Source organism: Pelodiscus sinensis, chromosome Z, assembly GCF_052426305.1.
Source record: "Pelodiscus sinensis isolate ZL-2025 chromosome Z, ASM5242630v1, whole genome shotgun sequence".
Lineage (NCBI taxonomy): Eukaryota > Metazoa > Chordata > Testudines > Trionychidae > Pelodiscus > Pelodiscus sinensis.
The window spans coordinates 12,099,399-12,120,782 of NC_143085.1; the positions used below are offsets into that span (position 1 = coordinate 12,099,399).

General features: G+C 50.1%; 1 protein-coding gene across 3 annotated transcripts in view; it reads right to left on the minus strand.

The window, feature by feature from the left end:
• SCARF2 (scavenger receptor class F member 2) overlaps positions 1-21,384 on the minus strand; it is a 101,127-nt gene that overhangs the window by 6,316 nt on the left and 73,427 nt on the right. For all 3 annotated transcript variants that reach the window (XM_075898218.2, XM_075898217.2, XM_089775290.1), the window contains exon 9: positions 18,847-18,968. In XM_075898218.2, the coding sequence (XP_075754333.1) occupies positions 18,847-18,968 (122 nt within the window). The remainder of the gene's footprint in view (positions 1-18,846; positions 18,969-21,384) is intronic.

Genomic DNA, 21,384 nt, shown 5'->3' on the forward strand with positions numbered 1-21,384 from the left:
ACCCTGTGTAACTTATTGCCACAAGGTATCAGTGAGGCCAACAGGATTCACAAAAGGAATGGATATTTATAGATGTCCAGAACATCCAGAATGATAATAGAATGAGTAAAACCAAAGAAACACAATGCCCAAGAGCTTTGGAGGAAATACAGTTCCTCCAGCGTCAGAGCATTACCTATCCCTAACTGACGGGGTGAGGAGGAGTAGTCCACAATTGCATTCTTTCCATTGCCTCTGAAGCAGCAGAACAGCTCTCACCTCCTCTATGAAGAGAGAATGGCTGTAGAAAGCAGCTGACCAGAGTAAATGTCTCACGGATAGAACGTACACTGCAGCTAAGCACTGGGCCCTGCCCAGGGAGTGAGCTGTCAGGCTCTGCAGTGCCAGCACTAGAATAGAAGATTGCCGTGCAGAACAAACTCCCAAGGAACAGCATTTCCTGTAGCTGTTTGGCTTGCACATCTGGCTCTGGATGACTTGGCCAATAAATCACAGGCTGAAAGCCAGCCACTTCCTATGAGCTCTTTCCACACTGCTGGAGGTTCAGTCACTAAATGCAGGCTGAATTCCTGCCTAGGCTCAAAGAGTACAACAGCACTGCAGCTTCCCCACTGCCCTGAGGCTGATATCTGGCATTTCTGCCGTAGTTCTCAGGAAGTGCTGTAGGTTTTACCTGAACATAATCCATTCTGCAAACATGGGACGACAATACAGCCCAGAAAAGCTTCCATGCTCAGCCCAAAATGGCATAATTTTGCAAAATACAGAGAACAAAGACTGTGATCCTGTTCAAATGCCAGTAAGAGCCAGGGTGCCATGCCCAGTCTCTTGGCCAAGTTCCAGTTCAGGCAATTCCACCCAGCCTTTGTAAATTTCCCCTGCAATAGCAATTAGACTGTGGCATTTGCCTTTATTTCCACTCCTAAATGAGTGTGTAGTGCAACATAGCTGCCGAGTCCCACTCCTGGGGTGGTTGCATATTAGTGGCAGGTGAAGTGATTGCGATATATTTCTTCATTCAGTCTCACAACCTCTCATCCCATGTCCATGTGAGGATGGAATTAATGTTTATAGAGCACTTTAAGATCTTCAGGTGGGACATGCCAGAGGAGTAAGGACACAAAGCTGCGTTTGGCACATTTCCACATGAGAAGATAGATACCTGAGTTGAGTTTGGAGGGGGCAGGGTGAATCAGGTCTGGGAAGGGGACATCAGAGTGTCATGTGCTGGGGAGAAAAGGGTATAATTTGTTGAATGCTCCCTTTTTTTAATGCTGAGTATTGCTATTAGTTTCCAAGGCTGGGTAGCTGTTATGGGGCACAAGGAGGGCAGTGAGGGGATAGCTTTGCTGGGATTTCCCTTAGTGCTTATGGAGTTACAGCCCATTTTGCCTGAACTACATAACCAGGCTGCATAGATGCCAATCCAGGCCAGCATCAGGCTCTTGCATGAATCAGGCTCCATTTGAGTAGAGGGCAGCCCAGCTTCTGTTCCTCCTTTGCATTCCTTGCCGCACATGGAAACTCCATGTCTCCCCGGGAATGAAGATGCATCTGTGGCTAAGTTCCCAAGAGTCCCGTTGCATCAGCCTAGCAGGCTGAATGGCTGGTGGATGACCCAGGGATGCAAAATAATTTTCCCAGTAGCTGGGTGAACAAAGACTTGCTTACAACCAAACATCCTCAAAGCTGAGGTTATGCTCAGGTAGAAGCCAGTCACCTCCAAGCAGAGGCAGTCCCACAGACAGGAAGCCTGGGATGCACCTGAGAGGGCAAGAGTTCAGCAGCCCTTGATTATTCTTGGCTCCCAGCTTTTTTCAGATCATTCCTTTTCCCCCTGGAAAGTGATGGAAATAATTATCCCTTCATTGTTATTTACATGTCCAGAGATTTCAGATCCAACCAGTGAGGGGGAGCCTGTGTGAGGAGAACCAAGCCAAAACAGGCCCTAGTTAACTTGGGGAGTAATGGTTATTTATGAAATGAACACATGCTGAGGAGTAGTGAAGAAGAGGTGGGATTTGAACTTGCATTCTCCCACACTAGCCACCTTCCCCTGAGACAAGAGCGTTTAGATGGGGATTCCTCACCAGCTGGTACAGCTCCAATGTAGGACCCTGGAGGGCTGGGTGGAGACATTTTATACCCCAAGGGACAGTTGAACTGAGGGGTTGTGGGTGGGGCACCCTAGAGAGAGGAGCTGCAAGTTTAAGGTGAGGCATCTGTGCTCTGCGGAGCTGCGGCTTCTCTCGTGCAGCAGCTGTGGCGTTTAGCAGGCTCACGCGCCATTTTCTAGAAGTCAAAGAGGGTAGAGGCCAGGCTCCCCACCACAGTCTTTCACCTGCCCCTGCATCTCAGACATTCCTGCTACCCCGTAACTCTACACCAGAGGGGAATTCTTGTCTCGCTTCCATGCCTCCCCCAGACCCTCATGCGTTGCCGTATCAAAATCCCAGGAAGTGTCATGAACACTTAGTATAGCAAAGAGTAAGCTTCAGTAAGTGCAACATCCTCCAGTGAACCCTGTAGAAGCAAGTGAATTGTAAGCTATGGGACAGACCCTAATGGCCACATGGTACATTTCCGCCAGCAGCCAGACACCATCTCTTCCCATGGTTCTTCAACTGCTAAGGAATCCCACCACACACCATGCATTAGTCCCCTTCCAGCTTGGCACGATTTTTAGTGATGATGTCACACTCCTCCGCCAACACGGAGCCCACTGGAACCTGGACGCTGCACATTTCTCAGCACTGAGCATTTGCTGAGGTTGTAATTAGGGTGTGTGTGTTTTGGACAGACTCCTGGATTGATCACAACCACATAACACATTTTGAGACATCACTCTCTCCATCTGCACCAACTACTGGATGGTGTTTAAAAGCATGTGATTGCTAACTTATAAATGATTGTCTAGACGAACCCAAAGAGCATTTCACTTTGTAAACTGTCGTGCTCACTCTTTCACTTTCTAGTATCTAGTCAACTTTTTCTGTAGCAAATACTTACCCTTTCTGCCCAGTGACTGGCCCTTACTCTGCCTTGCTTATCTTAAAGGCTATATCTAGACTGGCATGATTTTCCGGAAATGCTTTTAACGGAAATGCTTTTTTGTGGAAAAGTGTCCGTGGCCAATCTAGACGCACTTTTGCGCAAAAAAGCCCCGATCGCCATTTTCGCGATCGGGGCTTTTTTGCGGAAAACAAATCTCAGCTGTCTACACTGGCCCTTTTGCGCAAAAGGGACTTTTGCCTGAACGAGAGCAGCATAGTATTTCCGCAGAAAGCACTGATTTCTTACAGTAGGAAGTCAGTGCTTTTGCGGAAATTCATCGGCCAGTGTAGACAGCTGGCAAGTTTTTCCGGAAAAGTGGCTGATTTTCCGGAAAAACTGGCCAGTCTAGACACAGCCAAAATGTTTGGCATTTTTATTTTCCTGGGTTTATAAGGCTTGTTTTGAGGATTAGCACAATATCCCCGTACTGTATATTACCCTAACTTACTGACATGGAGTTTCATCCTAATGCCTCTTAACATTTTTTTTTTTCTGAAAATTTCCATGGGTTCCCAGACTGGGAAATTCAAGAAGTGTTCTGCTTGCCTGGAGCTAGAATTCAGGATATGACCAAGAGTCTTCCGAGACTGATCAAGCCTTCAGACTGCTACCCCGTCTTACTTCTCCATATAGGAACCAATGATACTGTCAAGAGTGACCTTGAGTGAGTGACTGCAGATTATGTAGAACTGGGGAAGAAGAATCAAGGAGTTTGAGGTGCAAGTTGTGTTTTCACATCCATCTTCCCTATTGAAGGAAAAGGCCCAGGTAGAAATGGTCATATTGTGGAAGTAAATGTATGGTTGCATAGATGGTGTCAGAATAAGGGCTTTGGATTCTTCAACCATTGGATGCTGTTCCAGACACAAGGATTGCTAAGAAGAGATGGGCTCCATCTAACTAAGGGTGTGTCTAAACTACACCACTCTTTCGGCAGAGGGATGTAAATTAAACACATCGAAAGTGCAAATGAAGCCAGGATTTAAATATCCTGCACTTCATTTGCATAATGGCGGCTGCTGCTTTTTTTCGAAACAGGGCTTTTAAAAAAAAACACGCCAGTTTAGATGGGGCATTTTTGACAGAAATGCCCCATTTCGAAAGATCCTGTATTCCTCTTTCGAAATGATCTTTTGAAACAGGGCATTTTTTGAGGCATAAGGGATCTTGCACAAAAGGGTTTGTTTTTTTTTTTGCTCAAAACGGTCCCGTCTACATTGCTTGTTTTTGTGCAAAAAACTCTTCTGCAAAAAGCATATACAGAGAATATGCAAATGAGAGTGCAACAAATGCTAATGAGTGCTTCATTTGCATTGTCTCTGCTGACAAAAGGCTGCAGTGTAGACGTAGCCAAGGAGGGAAGGTGCAACAGAAGAGGGCTCCTAATTTGTACTGAAAAGGGAGGGAAGTCAGCTAGTTATCTAAGGTATCTGTACACAAACACAAGAAGCCTGGGAAACAAGCAGGAAGAATTGGAAGTCCTGGGACAGTCAAAGAACTATGATTTGATCAGAATAATGGAGTCTTGATGGGAAGACTCACATGATTGGAGCACTGCCATGGAAGGGTATAAATCAGGGCAATCATTTTTGAAGGGGGGATCAGTTCACAAATTTCTGATGTGGCCCCAGGCTACCCCAGAATGGGTGGGACCTCAGGCAGAAGGGGCAGGGCACTGGAGAAGCCTGTGAAGTCTTGCCTCCCCTCACCCTGGTGCCTGTAGGGAACTGCTAGCTCTTTAAAACACCTGATGGTTTCCTCTATGTGCCATGCACCCATAGTAGCGGAAGGAGACTTAATGTGCTTCCCTCACCCCCCGGCCAGTCAGGGTCTGGGGGCGGGGAGTGTATGAAGTCTTTGCCCACTGCCCAGAGGCGCAGAGGAGCCTAGAGTGAACCTCTAGCTGTTTTGAACAGCTGGTACCACACGCCCCTGGCAAGGGAGGAGTCTTTGCGTGGCAGGCAGGATCCAGCTCATGGAAGCTCTCTCGCCCATCTCTGGTATAAACCATTCAGGAAGGACAGGTGTGAGGGAAAAGGTGGAGGAGTTGCACTGTATGTAGGAGAGCAGTATGATTGCTCAGAGCTCCAGTATAAAGCAGGAGAAAAGCCTGTTGAGAGCCTTTGGGTTAAGTCTAGAGGAGGGAGCAACAAGAGTGATCTCATGGTGGGCATATGTTATAGACCACCAGATGAGGTTGGATGAGGTAGACTAGGCCTTGAGATCACAGGCTCTGGGTCTCATGGGAGACTTTGATCACCCTGACATCTGTTGGGAGACCAATACATCAGCACACAGAGAATCCAGGAAGTTTTTGGAGAATGTTGGGGATAACTTCCTGGTACAAGTGCTGAAGGAACCAGCCAGGGGCCCTGCAGCTTGACCTGCTGCTCACAAATGGAGGAATTAGCTGGGGAAGTAGATGTGGGAGGCAGCCTGGGCAGCAATGATCATGAGATAGTCAATTTCAGGATTCTGATGAGGGAAGAAAGAAGAGCAGCAAAACACAGACCCTGGACTTCAGAAAAGCAGCCTTTGACTCTCTCAGGAAACTGAGGGGCAGAATCCCCTGAGACACTAATATGAAGGGGAAAGGAGTCCAAGGGAGTTGGCTTTATTTTAAAGAAGCCTTACTTAAGGCAGAGGAACAAACCATGTGCAATAAAAAGCAAATATGGTTGGTGATAAGCTTGGCTTAACAGTGAAATCCTTGGTGAGCTTAAACACAAAAAGGAAGCTTACAAGTGGAAACTTGGACACATGACTAGGGAGGAGTATAAATATATTGCTCGAGCAAGTAGGGCAGTAATCAGGAAGGCCAAAGTGCAATTGGAATTGCAGCTAGCAAGGGACGTGAAGGGTAGCAAGAAGGGTTTCTACAGGCATGTTAGCAATAAGAGGGTGGTCAGGGAACATGTAGGGCCCATACTGGATGAGGGTGGTATTCTAGTGACAAATGATGTGGGAAAAGCTAAAGTACTCAATGCTTATTTTGCCTTTGTCTTCACAGACAAGGTCAGCTCCCAGACTGCAGCACTAGGCAACACAGTATGGGAAGGAGGTGGGCAGCCCTTGGTGGAGAAAGAACAGGTGAAGAACTATTTAGAAAAGTTGAACATGCACAAATCCATGGGGCCAGATCTAATGCATCTGAGGGTGCCGAGGGAGTTGGCTAATGCGATTGCAGAGCCATTAGCCATTATTTTTGAAAACTCCTAGCGATCAGGGGAGATCCCGGATGACTGGAAAAAGGCAAATGTAGTGCCCATCTTTAAAAAAGATTAGAAAGACAATCCAGGGAACTACAGACCAGTCATTTTCACTTCAGTCCCTGGAAAAATCATGGTGGGGATCCTCGAGGAATCCATTTTGAAGCACTTGGAAGAGAGGAAAGTGATCGGGAACATAGGTTCACCAAGGGCAAGTCATGCCTGACAAACCTGATTGTCTTCTATGACAAGGTGACTGGCTCTGTGGACATGGGGAAGGGGGTATGTCTTGGCTTTAGCAAAGCTTTTAATACTGTCTCCCAAAGTATTCTTGCCAGCAAGTTAAAAAAGTATGCATTGGATAAGTGGACTGTAAGGTGGATAGAAAGGTGCTAGATTGTTTAGCTCAATGGATAGTAATCAACGGTTCGATGGTGTCAGGTTGGCAGTTGGTTTGAAGCAGAGTGCCCCAAGGATCAGTTCTAGGGCTGGTTTTGTTCAGCATCTTTATTAATGATCTGAATGAGGGCGTGAATTGCACCCTCAGCAAGTTTGCAGATGACACTACGGCAGGCCTGGGCAAAATACGGCCCATGGGCCAGATCTGACCTGCCAAGCCACCGGATCTGGCCCACGGAAGCATCAGGGAGCCCCAGGCAGGCTCCCCTGCTTGCCCCACAGCCCTGCGTGCTGTACAGAAACACGGCTGCAGGGCTCCATTTCTGTTTTGAAACTGGAGGGGAGGGGAGAAGTTTTTGGAGCTGCCTCCAGCACATTCTCATTGGCCAATTTTGGGCAGAAACCAGCCAGTGAGAGCTGTCTGTTAGAATAACAGGCAGCTATGAAGAATCACGCCCCCTCTCCTGGGCTCAGTTATTCATGAAGCACATGGCCAGGCAGGTAGGCTGGCTGGGAAACATTTTAAGCTCTGCAGGCAGGCAGGCAGGCAGGCTAGTTTGGCAGCTGACAAGTAAGTCTCTTGGCCACTGCCTGCTTCTGGTACACCAATCCTTTCCTGCCCCAACTCTCTGCCCCCACACTCAACATACTCAAACCCTCTGCCCCCTCTTACACTCAAACCCCCTCCCAGATCTGACATCCCAATCTCCTGCCTCACATCATAACCTCCTCCTACACTAGGTTACATTCCAAACCCCTTCACTCCAGTCCCCTGCCCTAGGTCACAATTGACTCCTTCACCCAAACTCCTTCCCAGATGCCAGTCTCCCTCCTGTACCCCAATCCCTTACCCCAAGCTCCCCTCTGCACCCAACCACCATTCCAGACTCTGCATTTCCTCCATTAATATGGAAAAGTGCAGCTCTCAACCACTTTCCAAAATCTTGTCATGCCTCCCCCCCCCCCCCCCCCCGCATCAGAAGTTATTGCTCACCGCTGCACTAAGGGATAGGGGTAGGGATAGGGTCCGGAGTGATCTAGACATATTAGAGAGTTGGGCCAAAAGAAATCTGATGAGGTTCACCAAGGACAAATGCAGAATCCTGCATTTGGGATGGAAGAATCCCGAGCATTGTTACAGGCTGGAGACCGACTGGCTAAGCAGCAGTTCTGCAGAAAAGGACCTGGGGGTTACAGTGGATGAGAAGCTGGAGATGAGTCAACAGTGTGCCCTTGTAGCCAAGAAGGCTAATGGCATATTAGGGTGCATTAGTAGGAGCATTGCCAGCAGAGTTAGAAAAGTGATTATTCTCCTTTATTTGGCTCTGGTGAAGACATATCTGGAATATTGCATCCAATTCTGGGGCCCCCATTACAGAAAGGATGTGGACACATTGGAGAGGGTCCAGTGGAGGGCAACCAGAATGATTAGGGGTTGGGCATTTGACTTACAATTTGAGGCTGAGGGATTTGGGTTTATTTAGTCTACAGAAGTGAAGAGTGAGGGGGGATTTGATAGAAGACTTTAACTACCTGAAGGGGGGTTCCAAAGAGGATGGAGAGAGGCTGTTCTCAGTGGTGACAGATGGCAGAACCAGAAGCAATGGTCTCAAGTTACAGTGGGGGAGGTCTATGTTGGATATGAAGAAAAACTATTTCACTAGGAGAGTGGTGAAGCACTAGAATGGGTTACCTAGGGAGGTGGTGGAATCTCCATATCTAGAGGTTTTTAAGTCTTGGCTTGACAAAGCACTGGCTGGGTTTATTTAGTTAGGATTGGTCCTACTTTGGGCTGGACTTGATGACCTCCTGAGGTTTCTACCAGCTCTAGGATTCTGTGATTCTTTTATTATACAATTTCATCCATCAAACAAAAAACTCCCACAGAATGTCCCCAGAGTTTATTTTAATGTTGTGATTATCTGAAGTGTCGATCTTGAGTTGTATTTATTGCAACTTCCAGGCCCAAATTCACTAGCACACTGTGGCTGCTCACCCCCTCATAATGTACCCATCGGCCACTTCAGTGGGTGCACCTGCTGTGTATGCCCCTGTTCCCTCTCTCTCCTGTACACTCCCCTGTACACCCTCTAAATGAGCCCTTAGTTTAAAAGCTCCTCTATAATTTTTTTAATTTGACATGCCAGCAATCTGGTTTTATTTTGGTTTAGATGGATCCCCTCCTTCCTATTTAGGTCCTCCTTTCCCAAAAGCTTACAATTCCTGATTAACCTAACCCTCCTCCCTACACAATCATCTCATCTACAGATTGAGACCCTGCTGTTCTGCTTGTCTAACTGGCCCTGCACATGCAACCAGAACATTTTCAGACAATGCTAGACTTTAATCTTACCTAGCAACCTAAATTTGGCCTCCAGGACCTCTCTCCTACTTTTCCCTATGTCATTGGCACCTACATATTCTACAACTACGGGCTTCTCCCCAGTACCTCACATAAATCTGTCTAGATGTCTTGACGAGTCTGCAATCTTTGCAGACAGTTCACCTTGTGTTTCTCCTGGTTATCACAATTCCGTCTATTTATGTGTATAATAATCAAATCCCCCATTAGTATAACTTGTCTCTTCCTCAAAATTGGGGTCCCCTCCCTCAGAGAGGTATTTGCAATGTGAGACGACACCATGATGTCATCCAGAAGGAGGGTCCCACCTATGGAATCATTTCCCTCCGCTCCAGGTTAATGTTCTCTTTCCGTGAGACTTTCATCCTCCTCAACAGCCAGGAAAGGGTGTTGTGTGCTGGAAATTCTCATCTGTGTACATCTCTGCCTTCCTTAGCTCCTCCAACTCAGCCACTTTGGTCTTTGGAACCCACACCGTGTCTGAGGGCCAACAGCTGCTTGCACTGAATGAATGCGACATGCAGCTCACACAGCGGCAGAGTGGGGGCTATCCAGTTTATTGCTCTGAATGCAATTGCCCCCACTCTGCTGCTGGACAACTGCCCGTGTTATTTTTACTCCTGTTGGGTTGTTTGTTTGTTAGGTCTCTGCATGTGTTTCTTAAGAGTCTGGAGCTATTGGCCTAAGTTTAGAGAATGTTTATTAGGCATAAACATTCTTACACTCTCCCATGCTCAGGCAGAACTCCACTGTTTGCAGCTCTTATTTGCTAGCTGCTCTTGTCACATATGAGGTGACTTTTTAAACCTTCGTTTTCTCTGAGTTAGCCCCACCTCTTTGTCCAGGATTTCATAGGAGGTAGGGATCAAAGAAAGCAGACTACAGCCTGGTCAGGAAGCGCATAGTCTTGCCCAGCAGGTCCCTTGGCTCAGCACACAGCTCACCCAAACAGACCATACTATAAACTTTAATCACTCAGGCCCTTGGCAAGTATGCTAGCAGACAACAAACTCACTCCAAGGGTCACTTAGTTGCACCTCCTTCACCTGGAGAACTAACTTGCAAAACTCCTGTGTGCTGCTCCTGTTCGCTAACTCCTGCCCTGCTGGAATCGCTATATTCTGCCCTGTAGACTCATTCACTCCAATGCAGAACAGCTGTAAAATGCCACTGTCCCCACAATAGGAGAGTCTAGCACTCTGGCACATTGGGAGACATGGCTGGTTTTTGGTGCCCAATCTCTCCCCAAACCTCAGACTAGTTTCTGTGTGTTTCTGCCCAGTTCCTAAAAGGGCTGGAGCCAGACTCCCATATGGGAGGGTGTCTTTGCCCCTTTCTCCCAACAGGCTGCACTTCTCTAGGCACTTCCGTTTCCTCCTGCTGAGGAGCTGTGGGAGGGGATCAGCCTCCAGCCGACTCTAAATCCACGATAATAATAAGACCACATGGCAAGGTCTGCAAGCCAAAGCAAACACAGCAGCCTGTGACCAAAGCATTTCATTGCAATGAAATAAGAGTTTCTGCGGCTGCCTGCCTTTGCAGGAGGGTGTGTGTGAGAGCCGACCACGGCTCCTTGGCTTATTGCTCTGCAGAGGCATCCACATTCTCGGGCGGAGGAGCCTTCCTGTGATGGTGCATTGCAACTAATAATTAAAGACCACTAGCCTCCCTGGTTCCCGCAAGGCCTGCCAGCTAGATAGTGGGGACTCTGCCCTTGAGGGGAGGAGCTATTCCAGCCAGCCTGCTGAAGGGGCAAAAGATGCTCAGGGGCTCAGACATATGGAGCAGCCAGGGCCAATGGGACTTCTCTCTCTCTCTCCTTGTTTATACAGTGATCTGATTTGCAGCCTGCTCCAGAAGTGCACACAGCTCCATCCATCCTGCCCCACTGGAACCTCCTCTTTTTCTGGAAGGCCTGCTTGACTAGCTACCACAAACACAGCATTTGTTATCACTTCAGAGTAACGTTCCTCATACGTTGGTTCCCTGGGTTCCCAGCCACAGCCCTAGGGCTAGAATTACACCCAGAGAAAGCAGCATCTCCGGGAAGACAGCAATCACTCAGTACAGCCTCCTGTAGAGATGGGCCATGGCTGTGCTCATGTGCTGCTGGCTCTTATTGAGAGCGGGCACCTGAGTGCCCTGGGCTTTGGGGGACTTGAGTGTGGGATGGGAATGAGGCAGCTCAGCTCTTGTGCAGTGCAAGGCCAAGGGTGGAAGTTACACCCCCAACTGCAGCACAGCCCGTAGCCACTCAGGGCATGTCTACACTATAGAGTTATTTCGAAATAACCAGGCGAGTGTCCACACAGCAAGTGCGTTATTTCAAAATTATTTAAAAATAACGAGCTTCTTAATCCGAAATTATAAACCCTCATTTCACAAGGAATAATGCCTATAACAGCGCAGCTGTGTTTATTTCAATTGGCCCCAGGGCTTCTCACAGCTGCCCTGGTGCCCACTCTGTCCACACCCCTCAGAGCTCTATGGCTTCCCTTCCCCCGCAGGCAGAAGGAAAAAGGCTTGTGGTATGACACTGGCCCTGCTCACATTGTGCCACACAGCAGAACCCTGCACAGCCTTCCCTGCTGCCATGGCAGAGCCCAGTGCTCCTTCCGAGCAACCGATGGCTGCAAGCACATCAGCAGCCACCTCAGAAGCACCTGGTCAGGGGTGGAAGAGGGACCCGTCATGCACTGGTGCAGAGATCCTGGATCTCATAGAGGTCTGGGGTGAGGAGTTGAATCTCCAGGATCACTGCATCAGCTGCTGCAATACAGACATCTATGGCCAGCTGTCCGCAAGCCTGCCCCAGAAGGGCCACCCCTGCACCCAGGAGCAGGTGCGGTTGAAAATAAATGAACTGTGTCAGGCCTACACCAAAGCCAGGGAACAAAGTTCCCGATCTAGAGAGGCACCCGAGACCTGCCGCTTTTACCAGCATCTGGATGACATCCTGGAGCAGAGGTGGGGGGCGGTCCCTTCTCCCCCTTGTCCTCCGCAGCCTCCAGGAGGGTGGGACTATGGACCAGGACAAAGAGGAAAAGCAGGCCAGCCTGGACATGATGCCCAGCAACCAGGAAGTGGTCATCAGCCTGGAGCTGGTCTCACACTCCCAGAATATCTCCCAGGGCTCAGATATGGCTGGGGAAAGGCACTTCAGGTGAGTTCCATTACTTCTCTTAGGGTACGTCTAGACTACCGGGTTTTGTCGACGGAAGTTTTGTCAACAGTATCTGTCGACAAAACTTCCGTCGACAAAGAGCGTCCAGACACATTGAGTTCTGTCGACAAAGCAAGCTGCTTTGTCAACAGAACTCCGTAGTCTGGATGCAACCCTACAGGCAATAACACCGTCTGTCGACAAAAGGTGTTATGCCTCGTAAAATGAGGTTTACCAGCGTCGACAAAACTGCTGAGTTCTGTCGACGTTATGTCAACAGAACTCAGAGGTAGTGTAGATGCTGGTATAGTTTTGTCGACAAAACTAGGTAGTCTAGACTCACCCTTAGACGCATGTTGGGGGAGGCTGTGAGGGGCTGAATGCTCCTTGCTCAGCCTTCCTGGCCTAGGGATCTCACAACAGCCTGTGCACATGGAGCACTAGTCCACAGTACACAGCCCCATGAGGCTACACAGGAATCCATCATTCCTTCTCACAAGGTTCCTGGAGAGGCCTGCTCCCGACTCCATGGTGGGATGCCTTCCCACCGCAAACCACCACTAAGGAGGATGGGGTCATGGAAACACACAGCAGAGCCCCTCCCGGCACAGGCTCATGCAGCATCCGCTCCCAGTAAAGTGTGGGAGGAGGAGGACACCGATCCCCCTGCAAGGGAGCCTGCTGGGGGGGGGGGGGCAAGAGGAGGGAACCCCAGTAGCACTCTCTCTGGAAAGAGGACTTTGCCTCACACACAGGGCTGGATTAAGGCATGGGTTAGCCGGGCAGCTGCCCGGGATGCCAACTCATGGGGGGTGCCTGATGGCAGCTGTAAGGGGTGTGCAGCACCCCTTCTAGCTGCCATCAGGCGCCACGCTCCCAGATCGCGGGCTGCAGCAGCTCCCAGTGGCCACCCTGTAGCGGCCGCCCGGGGTGGGGACCATGTTAACCCCCACAGTGCCGACCAGCAGCACCCTTCCTCCCACGGCCGCGGGGCCCTGCACGGCCAGGCTCGGCCTGCCACGGGTGGCCCCGGGCTGCGCACCAGCGGTGGAAGAAAGGCTGCGCCGGGCCGGGCCCATGCGTCCTGCCGCTGCCAGCTCCGCGTGCCCTCCCCCACGCGTCAGCATAGGGCCGTGCATACGCCCTCCCCCAACTCGGGGGCGCAATTAACCTGTCTGCCCAGGGCGCCGGAATGGCTCGGTCCGGCCCTGCTCACACACACCTCCCCCAACACTATCCTCCCTCTCCTCCAGCAAGCAGGGATAGAAGTTCTCCCTCTGCGGGACATCACCACTGCTGGACCTGTGTGTGGCACAGAGGGAAGCCGAGCCGCCTTGTCCCCCCACTGCTGCCCACAGGCTCCTGGCCTGGCTGGCATCCTCTCATGCCTGCTTGTCTTGGGACACGGGGGTGGTGAGGCTCCCCTGGGACATCTGTGCCCCTGCAGGACAGTTCCTGTTGTGTAGGCCAGCAGTATGCTGGGGGTTGCAGCTGTCTTCCTGGGGGGTCGCAGCACCAGGCTGGCTGCCATTTTATTTTCCCAGCTCTGCACCCAGTGGAGGCCGGGGGAATGGCAGGGGAGCAGACTGGCACTTTAAATTAAAGGGTCCGCAACAAAATGTTCCCGACACTTTATTTTTTTTCTCAACCAAAATTTTCCTAGCCCTGGGGATCGCGAATTAAAAAAGGTTGACCATATTAAAAATGGGGTAGGCCACAGATGGCCTTGCTTGAAGCACATCACCACTGTCTGACCGGACGCCTTCAGGGTTGGCTTAGGTACTAGGTCAGGGCTTCATGCACAGTGTCTCCTGAGATGACTGCCCTTCTCACTTTTCTTCACAGTTGGACCACCTGCGACTATGGTGCATCCTTCACCTCCTGCACCATCAGCATGATCCTGCAAGAGCTGCAGGCAGAAGCGACCGCAGGACGACCTTGCAAGGGAATATCTTGAGTGCTTGCATGCCTGCCAATGGAGTTTCAAGTGGGAGGACCAGAGGTGGCTCACCGACCTGGAGGACCGCTGTGCTGATCAGGAGCTGTGCCACACCATCTGGGAGCAGCTATCTCGGCAGCATGAGATGCTGTGCGCTGCATTACACAGTACTGTGGAGTGCCTGCTTGCTGCCATAGAGCACTCCAGTGGTCACCCTCCAGCACCTGCTCCTCCCCAATCCCTTCAGAACTAACACCCGCCCCCCGGCTTCTCCTCCTAGCACCCTGCAGGTGGAGGGCCATGCATGCAAGGCGGTGCAAACTCTTGGGCAGCTGAGGTGATCTGAGGTGCCCAAAGCAGGTGCCAATCACAGCCACATCCTTAAACCCTTCTAACCCCTGCTCTCCCTCTCCTCCCCACACCAGGTTCTTTCACAAGTCCCTCCCCAGTGATATATTCCCCAAATAAAAATCACTGAGTTCATTGTTCCAAAACAAAGTGTCTGGTTTATTTTTTCTGCAGGGGAGTGGGGAAGGAAGGACAGGGGAAGGGAGGGAGGGGGGAGAAAAGGCACAGGGGGCAATGTAGAAGCCCTTTGTGGGGAGTCCAGGGGGAAGAGTTGTCTGAAACTCTCCCTCAAGGCTTCCTAGATATGGATAGCCGGCTGATGGGCTTGCCGGATGGCAGCAGTGCATGACCATTCAAAAGCCTAGCCTCTGCCCCCTCCCCCCACCCTGGCAGGAACGTCTTCCCCTTGTTCTTGCACAGGTTGTGGAGAACACAGCAGGCCACCACCACTTGGGGGATGTTCCATTCGTTGAAGTCCAGGTGGGTGAGGAGACAGCAGAATCTCCCTTTAAGGCGGCCAAAGGCGCCCTCCTCAACAACGCAGCACATGCTAAGCTTGGCATTGTACCATTCTTTGATGTGGTCTAGGTGTCCTGTGCAGGGCTTCATAAGCCAGAGGAGCAAGGGGTAGGCTGCATCACCCACAATGCAGACGGGCACATCCACATCCCCAACCCTGATGGGGCTGGTGTGCATCCTTGGGAACAGGCTGGAGTTCTAGAATATACGGGTGTTGTACGCCTTCCCCAACCAGCCAATGTTAATGTCTGTGAAGAAGCCCTGGTGGCCCATAAGGGCCCGCAAGACCCCTGAAACGCAGTCAGGTCCTGTGGTTGGGGGTCAGGATGGGGATGTGGGTGCCATCAGTGGCTCCCCTGCAGCCGGGGAAGCCCATGGCAGTAAAGCCACTGATCATGCGTCGCCCAGGGTGATGACCCTGCACAGCAGGATGGCGTTGATGGCCCTCACCATCTGTAAAAACATAGAAACACAGAATCATAGGGTTTCAGGAGCCCTTGGGAGGTTCCCAAGCCCCTTCCCACAGCAGCCACAAACCTCACTACCACCTCCCCGGCAGGGGCTTGTGAAGTCAGGACTGCAAAACCTCTAGGGACAGGGATCCTCCCCCCCCCCACCACAGGGAACCCATTGCACTGCTTCACCCCCTTTCTACGACAATAGCAAGAGAGTCATACCTGCAGGGGCACAGCCTCAACAGTCGATGTTCCCACGCCAAACTGGTTCTGCACAGAGCGGTAGCTGTCTGGTGTGGTAGCTTCCAAAGTTCAATGGCGACCCACTTCTGGAGGGGGATAGCGGGTCGCATGTGGGTGTCCCATTGCTGCAGAGCAGGGGTGAGCTACCCAGAGAGCTCCAGGAAGGTGTCCTTCCGCATGCAGAAGTTCTGGAGCCATTGCTGGTCCTACCTCCACTCCCACCAGTCGGAACTTGTCTCCTGGCGCCAAAAGCGGCAGTGCACAGTGTGCTGGGGAGGACGGAGGAAGGCACTGTGGGGTAGTAGGAGCACCAGGCCAGGGTAAGCTGGTGCCCCAGTCTGAGCTGGCCGTCTTGGTCCTGCAGGGCCATGAGGGTGGCCTACGTTAACTGCATCACGAAGCCCAGCAGGAGGGCTAAGAGCTTGACACTGCTTTGCAGCAGTTCCAGCTCCATGGCAGAAGTGCTGTGGCATCCGCAAGGGCAACCAGAGCACGCAGGGAGAATCTGCTGTCCCTCGAGGAGGTAGGCAATGGAGAAGGCTCTGAGACACGGCTGTACAGTGGAGGCTCTTTAAGCACACGCCTCAGCTAGCCTCAGGCAGCAGCTCCAGGAAGTGCTGGGGAGGACGGAGGGAGGCACTGTGGGGTAGCAGGAGCACCAGGCTGGGGTGAGGTGGTACCCCAGTCTGAGCTGGCCCAGAATGTTTTCGGGGGGCCTTAAATGTGATTCATGCTCCAATAAGTGTAGACGCACTATTTTGATATAGAGCTGTGCTGTTTCGATGGGGATTCGTAGTATGTACGTGTTATTTCGAAATAGTTTTTACGGGAGTTAATTCAAAATAACCTTGTAGTGTAGACATAGCCTCAGTTATTACAAACCAGGCCAAATGCAGTGTGTGTAAGAGTGCTGTAAGCCTCACATCACTGCCAGCCTATCCCCACCACACGCCACCTTCTCACTCTAGCTCCCTTGCACAGTGCTGGGATGACAAGAAATATGGCCCCTTAAAGGAAGTTCTAGGGACAGACTGTGGATGGACCTTGGGTATCAGGAGCAGTGCAAAGGACCAGAAAGGTGTTCTGACCCCTTGCACAAGCATCACCCCTGTTGTTCCCAGATAATATCTAGCTGCCAAGCTGCAGCAGCTTCATGAGTCACGCAGTGCAAATTATTAAGTGAGCTCTTTCACAGACTGCCAAATAACTTGCAGGTGACCATAAACTTGCAAGGAGTGACAGAGACACGCCCTTGAGTTGCACATATTGTGGCAGCTGCACGTGGGGGAAGTAAGTGTATGCTGGCTAGGGCTCCCTGTAAACTAGGCACTTGTGCAGCTGCTCTGAAGAGATTCCAGTGCCACCCAGCTGATGAGCAGGGTGCCCACAGCTTGGTTTGTGTTTCTGCTGGTGGTGCACATTCACACATACCTCCGTGCACATAAAAAAATGATTCTGCACATGGATGGAAAAAATCTCCCAGTGAATGGAAAAGATTAGAAGGAACATCGGTGCTGGAGAGGGTCTAGTGGGATACTTGGGTGGGTGCTGATGTGTCTGGGAGATCGTGGGGGAGGTGAGGGCATGATTTGCAGGTGGAGGAATCTGGGAGGTATCGAGTGAGCATTTGGGTAGGTGCTGAGATTCCTACAATGTGTGATTGAGATGCACAAGAAAATTGCAATAGCTGGCAGCATTACTAAAAGCATCCAGAAAGTCAGGTACTTCAGAGTCAGTATTTTTCTAAAAGCCCTAGCTCCTGGAGTTCAGTGACTACAGGACAATCTTACACCATGCAAGTTGGCATTTAGGACAGCATCTGGGAGCATCGACTTGCATTGCTCATTATACACATATTTAATCAGCAAGATGTAATGTGGCAGTTGCAGAGAAAAAACAGAACATCTGAATCTTCAAGGCTCAAACACCAGAAGCCAAAGAAACAGACCCAATATTTATTTTTAAAAATCCAGGGATTTCCAAGCCCATCTCGTGATTCTTGCACACTACATGCTGGGTGTAAAGCTTCTGCTGTCTTTCCAGCTCCAGATTTGTGATTGGGCAAGACTAGCATAATTACCTGCAGCAGGGACCTCCCCACCCACAACCATAGCTCAGCAGGAGCTCCGTCTATAATTTGAACAAGGTGTTTTGCTGCCAACCCAGAGTCTGTATTTGGAGAATTTAAATCTAAACAAGATCTCACTGGTGCCAAAGAACAGCACCTTCCAGGGTACCATTTGCCCTTCTTGTGTCTCTCTCAGTACAATTCTTGATGGGGAAAGTAGGAGATTCATAAATGGCCCATCACAACTTGACAGCAGGAGGGTTCTCACCCACCAGCACAACCTAAGAGAACACCTAAGGCGTCAGCAAGTGTAGTGCTGATAGGCGGAATGGAACCTGGGGAGCTTTGTACATGAGCCTCTACACTTGAGCTAAAAGCCAGTTAGCTCTGAGCTAAGGCTGCAGAGCACACTCATTCTCTCTCTCTCTGCACGTGCTCTAAGTGTAACTACATGGGACATTGAACCACACCCAGTAGGTGTGTGGGTTACACAAGCAACCTTCAAGAAGAAATTGAAGATGGTGAAAACTCCTCATGTTGCTACAAACATGGCGCTGCAAACCTACTGCAAAGCTCACTGCTCTCATTGTTACACCCAGCCCTGCACTCTCCTCTACAGACTGAAGAAGAGCAGCTGGGACTTCGCAGAGTGCAGAAACAGAGTACTCCAGAACACCTACTACCATACACAGCACAACACAATCATAAAACGTAACACATACATACCTTACATCCAGCACCACATACTACACAATCTTTTTATCCCCTACCACAACACACACAAAGTACACCTCCTTCAGCATAAACATACCATGCATTCAAACATCACAACAGCAAGCACAACGTAATCAGGCATTCAAAAGGGCACATAGTGCATATTTGGACCCCTTGCACCAGATGCATGGGTGTCCTGTGCAGGACAGGGAGAGAGTACTTTGAGCAGCTGGCAACAGAATTGGGACTGGGTGTTGAATGCCGCCAGCCTCGGGGTTAGTGTGTTGTCTAGATTAGAACCTTCTGCTCCTTCCACAGCTGTGTTAGATTCTGGAGCACACACCAGAGCAGTTAATGAGCCCTACCACCTTACCAACGACTTTAGGCAGTTTCTGGCGATGCAACGGAATTCGAGGGAGTTTCATGCTAATTCGAGTGAACCGGCCACACAGGTGCCCAGGAGATTTCTTGCTTGCTGCTGGGTCCTGGTTCGCACTGCAAGAAAAATACTGTGGGTCAGTCAAAGAGCCGGTAGAGCATGAGCGGGTGCGGCTGCATCAGGCTGGCACAGAGAGCACACCAGCAAAATGCAGGGGCCCCAACACAAGCGCTTTTCTAGACACATTTCAGAATGGCCAAGCCAGGGGCATACAGCAAAACTCATGTTGAAGGTAGTTTCATTTGTCCAGAGAAGGCCCTAGGTCTCCAGAGAGGTGAGCAAGACCATCACTAGCACAGAATTGGAATTTTGTGAGCCAGCAAAGAGGCACTACCTCAGCCTAGGGCAGAGTCTTCAGGGGGGATTAATCAATTAATGAGGTGCCAGCTTAGGCACAGGTTTATGCTTTTGGGCATGAGCAGCAAAACATGGCTTATAGAGAAGAGCAGGTCTGGGCCTGTACAGGAGACATGTGTGTTGACATCTGCACTCACTGCAGCTCAGTAAATCCATTCTCGTGTGTGATTCTGATCTGCTAGGCATCTCACACTCAGTAATTTTCTGGCCTCTACAAATTTTGTTAATGGCACTAGCACCTGTATGACTGAATCACGGGGTGGAAGAGATCTCAAGAGGCCATCAAGTCCAACTCCCTGCTCAAAGCAGGACCAACCATAATTCAATCATCCCAGCCAGGGCTTTGTCAAACTGGGACTTAAAAACCTCTAGGGATAGAGATTTTACCTCTTCCCTAGGTAACCCATTCCAGTGCTTCACCACCCTCCTAGGGAAATAGTTTTTCCTAATATCCAATCTAGACCTCCCCCACTGTAATCTGAGACCATTGCTCCTCATTCTACCATCCGTCACTTCTGAGAACAGCCTCTCTCCATCCTATTTGGAACCCCCCTTCAGGTAGTTAAAGGCTTCTATCAAATCCCCCCTCACTCTTCTCTTCTGCAGACTAAGGCTGTGTCTAGACTACATGCCTCTGTCGGCAGAGGCATGTAGATTAGACAGATCAGCAAAGGTAAATGAAGCCGCGATTTTAAATGATCGCGGCTTCATTTACATTTACATAGCTGCCGCGCTGAGCCGACAAACAGCTGATCAGCTGTTTGTCGGCTCACCGCTAGTCTGGAGGTTCCCACTGTCGACATCAAAGCCCTTTGTCGGCAGCCCCGTTATTCCTCGTGGAATGAGGTTTACCGGGGTTGCCGACAAAGGGCTTTGATGTCGACAGGGGGAACGTCCAGACTAGCGGCGAGCCGACAAACAGCTGATCAGCTGTTTGTCGGCTCAGTGCGGCAGCCATGTAAATGTAAATGAAGCTGCGATCATTTAAATCGCAACTTCATTTACCTTTGCTGAACAAACAAATCTACATGCCTCTGCCGACAGAGGCATGTAGTGTAGACGTACCCTAAATGAGCCCAAATCCCTCAGCCTCAAATTGTAACTCGTGTTCCAGCTCCCTAATCATTCTGGCTGCCCTCCACTGGACCCTCTCCAATGCGTCCACATCCTTTCTGTAATGGGGCCCCCAGAATTGGCTGCAATATTCCAGATATGTCTTCAACAGTGCTGAATAAAGTGGAATAATCACTTCTCTAACTCTGCTGGCAATGCTCCTACTAATGCACCCTAATAATATGCCATTAACTGTGGCTACATGGGCACACTGCTGATTCATATCCAGCTTTTCACCCACTGTAATCCCCAGGTCCTTTTCTGCAGACTTGTTTAGCCAGTTGGTCCCCAGCCTGTATCAGTGCTTGGGATTCTTCCGTCCCAGGTTCAGGATTCTGTTGAACCTCATCAGATTTCTTTTGTCTCGATCACTCTGAACCCTATCCTCACCTTCCCGTGTATCTACCTCTCCCCCTAGCTTAGTGTTATCTGCAAACTTGCTGACGGTTAAACCCATCCCCCCATCCAGGTCATTAATAAAGATTTTGAACAAAACCGGCCCCAGAACCAACTGTTGGGCACTCTGCTTGATACCAATCCACAATCAGACATGGAGCTGTTGATTTGTTGTGCCCGACAATCTCACAGCTTTCTATCCACCTGACAGTGCATTTATCTAATCCATACTTCCTTAACCTGCTAGCAAAAATGCTATGGGAGACCACATAAAAAGCTTTGCTAAAGTCAAGGTATATCACATCTACCACTTTCCCCATATCCACCAAGCCAGTTACCTTGTCATAGAAGGCAATCAGGTAGGTCATGCATGACTTGCCCGTGGTGAATCTATGTTGACTAATCTTCAGAGAGTATTCTGCTGACGGGTCTTCCCACCTGTTTCTTTCTGTTACCCTATCCCCTCTCATTATCCACCACCCCGACCTCACATGAGGCCTCCAGGCTTTATGCTCCAATACTGGCAGGGTTCACAAATCACATGCAAAGGTACAATAGCAAGTAAGTGAATTATTTATTACTTCGCTGACTGCCTCAGCTACACCA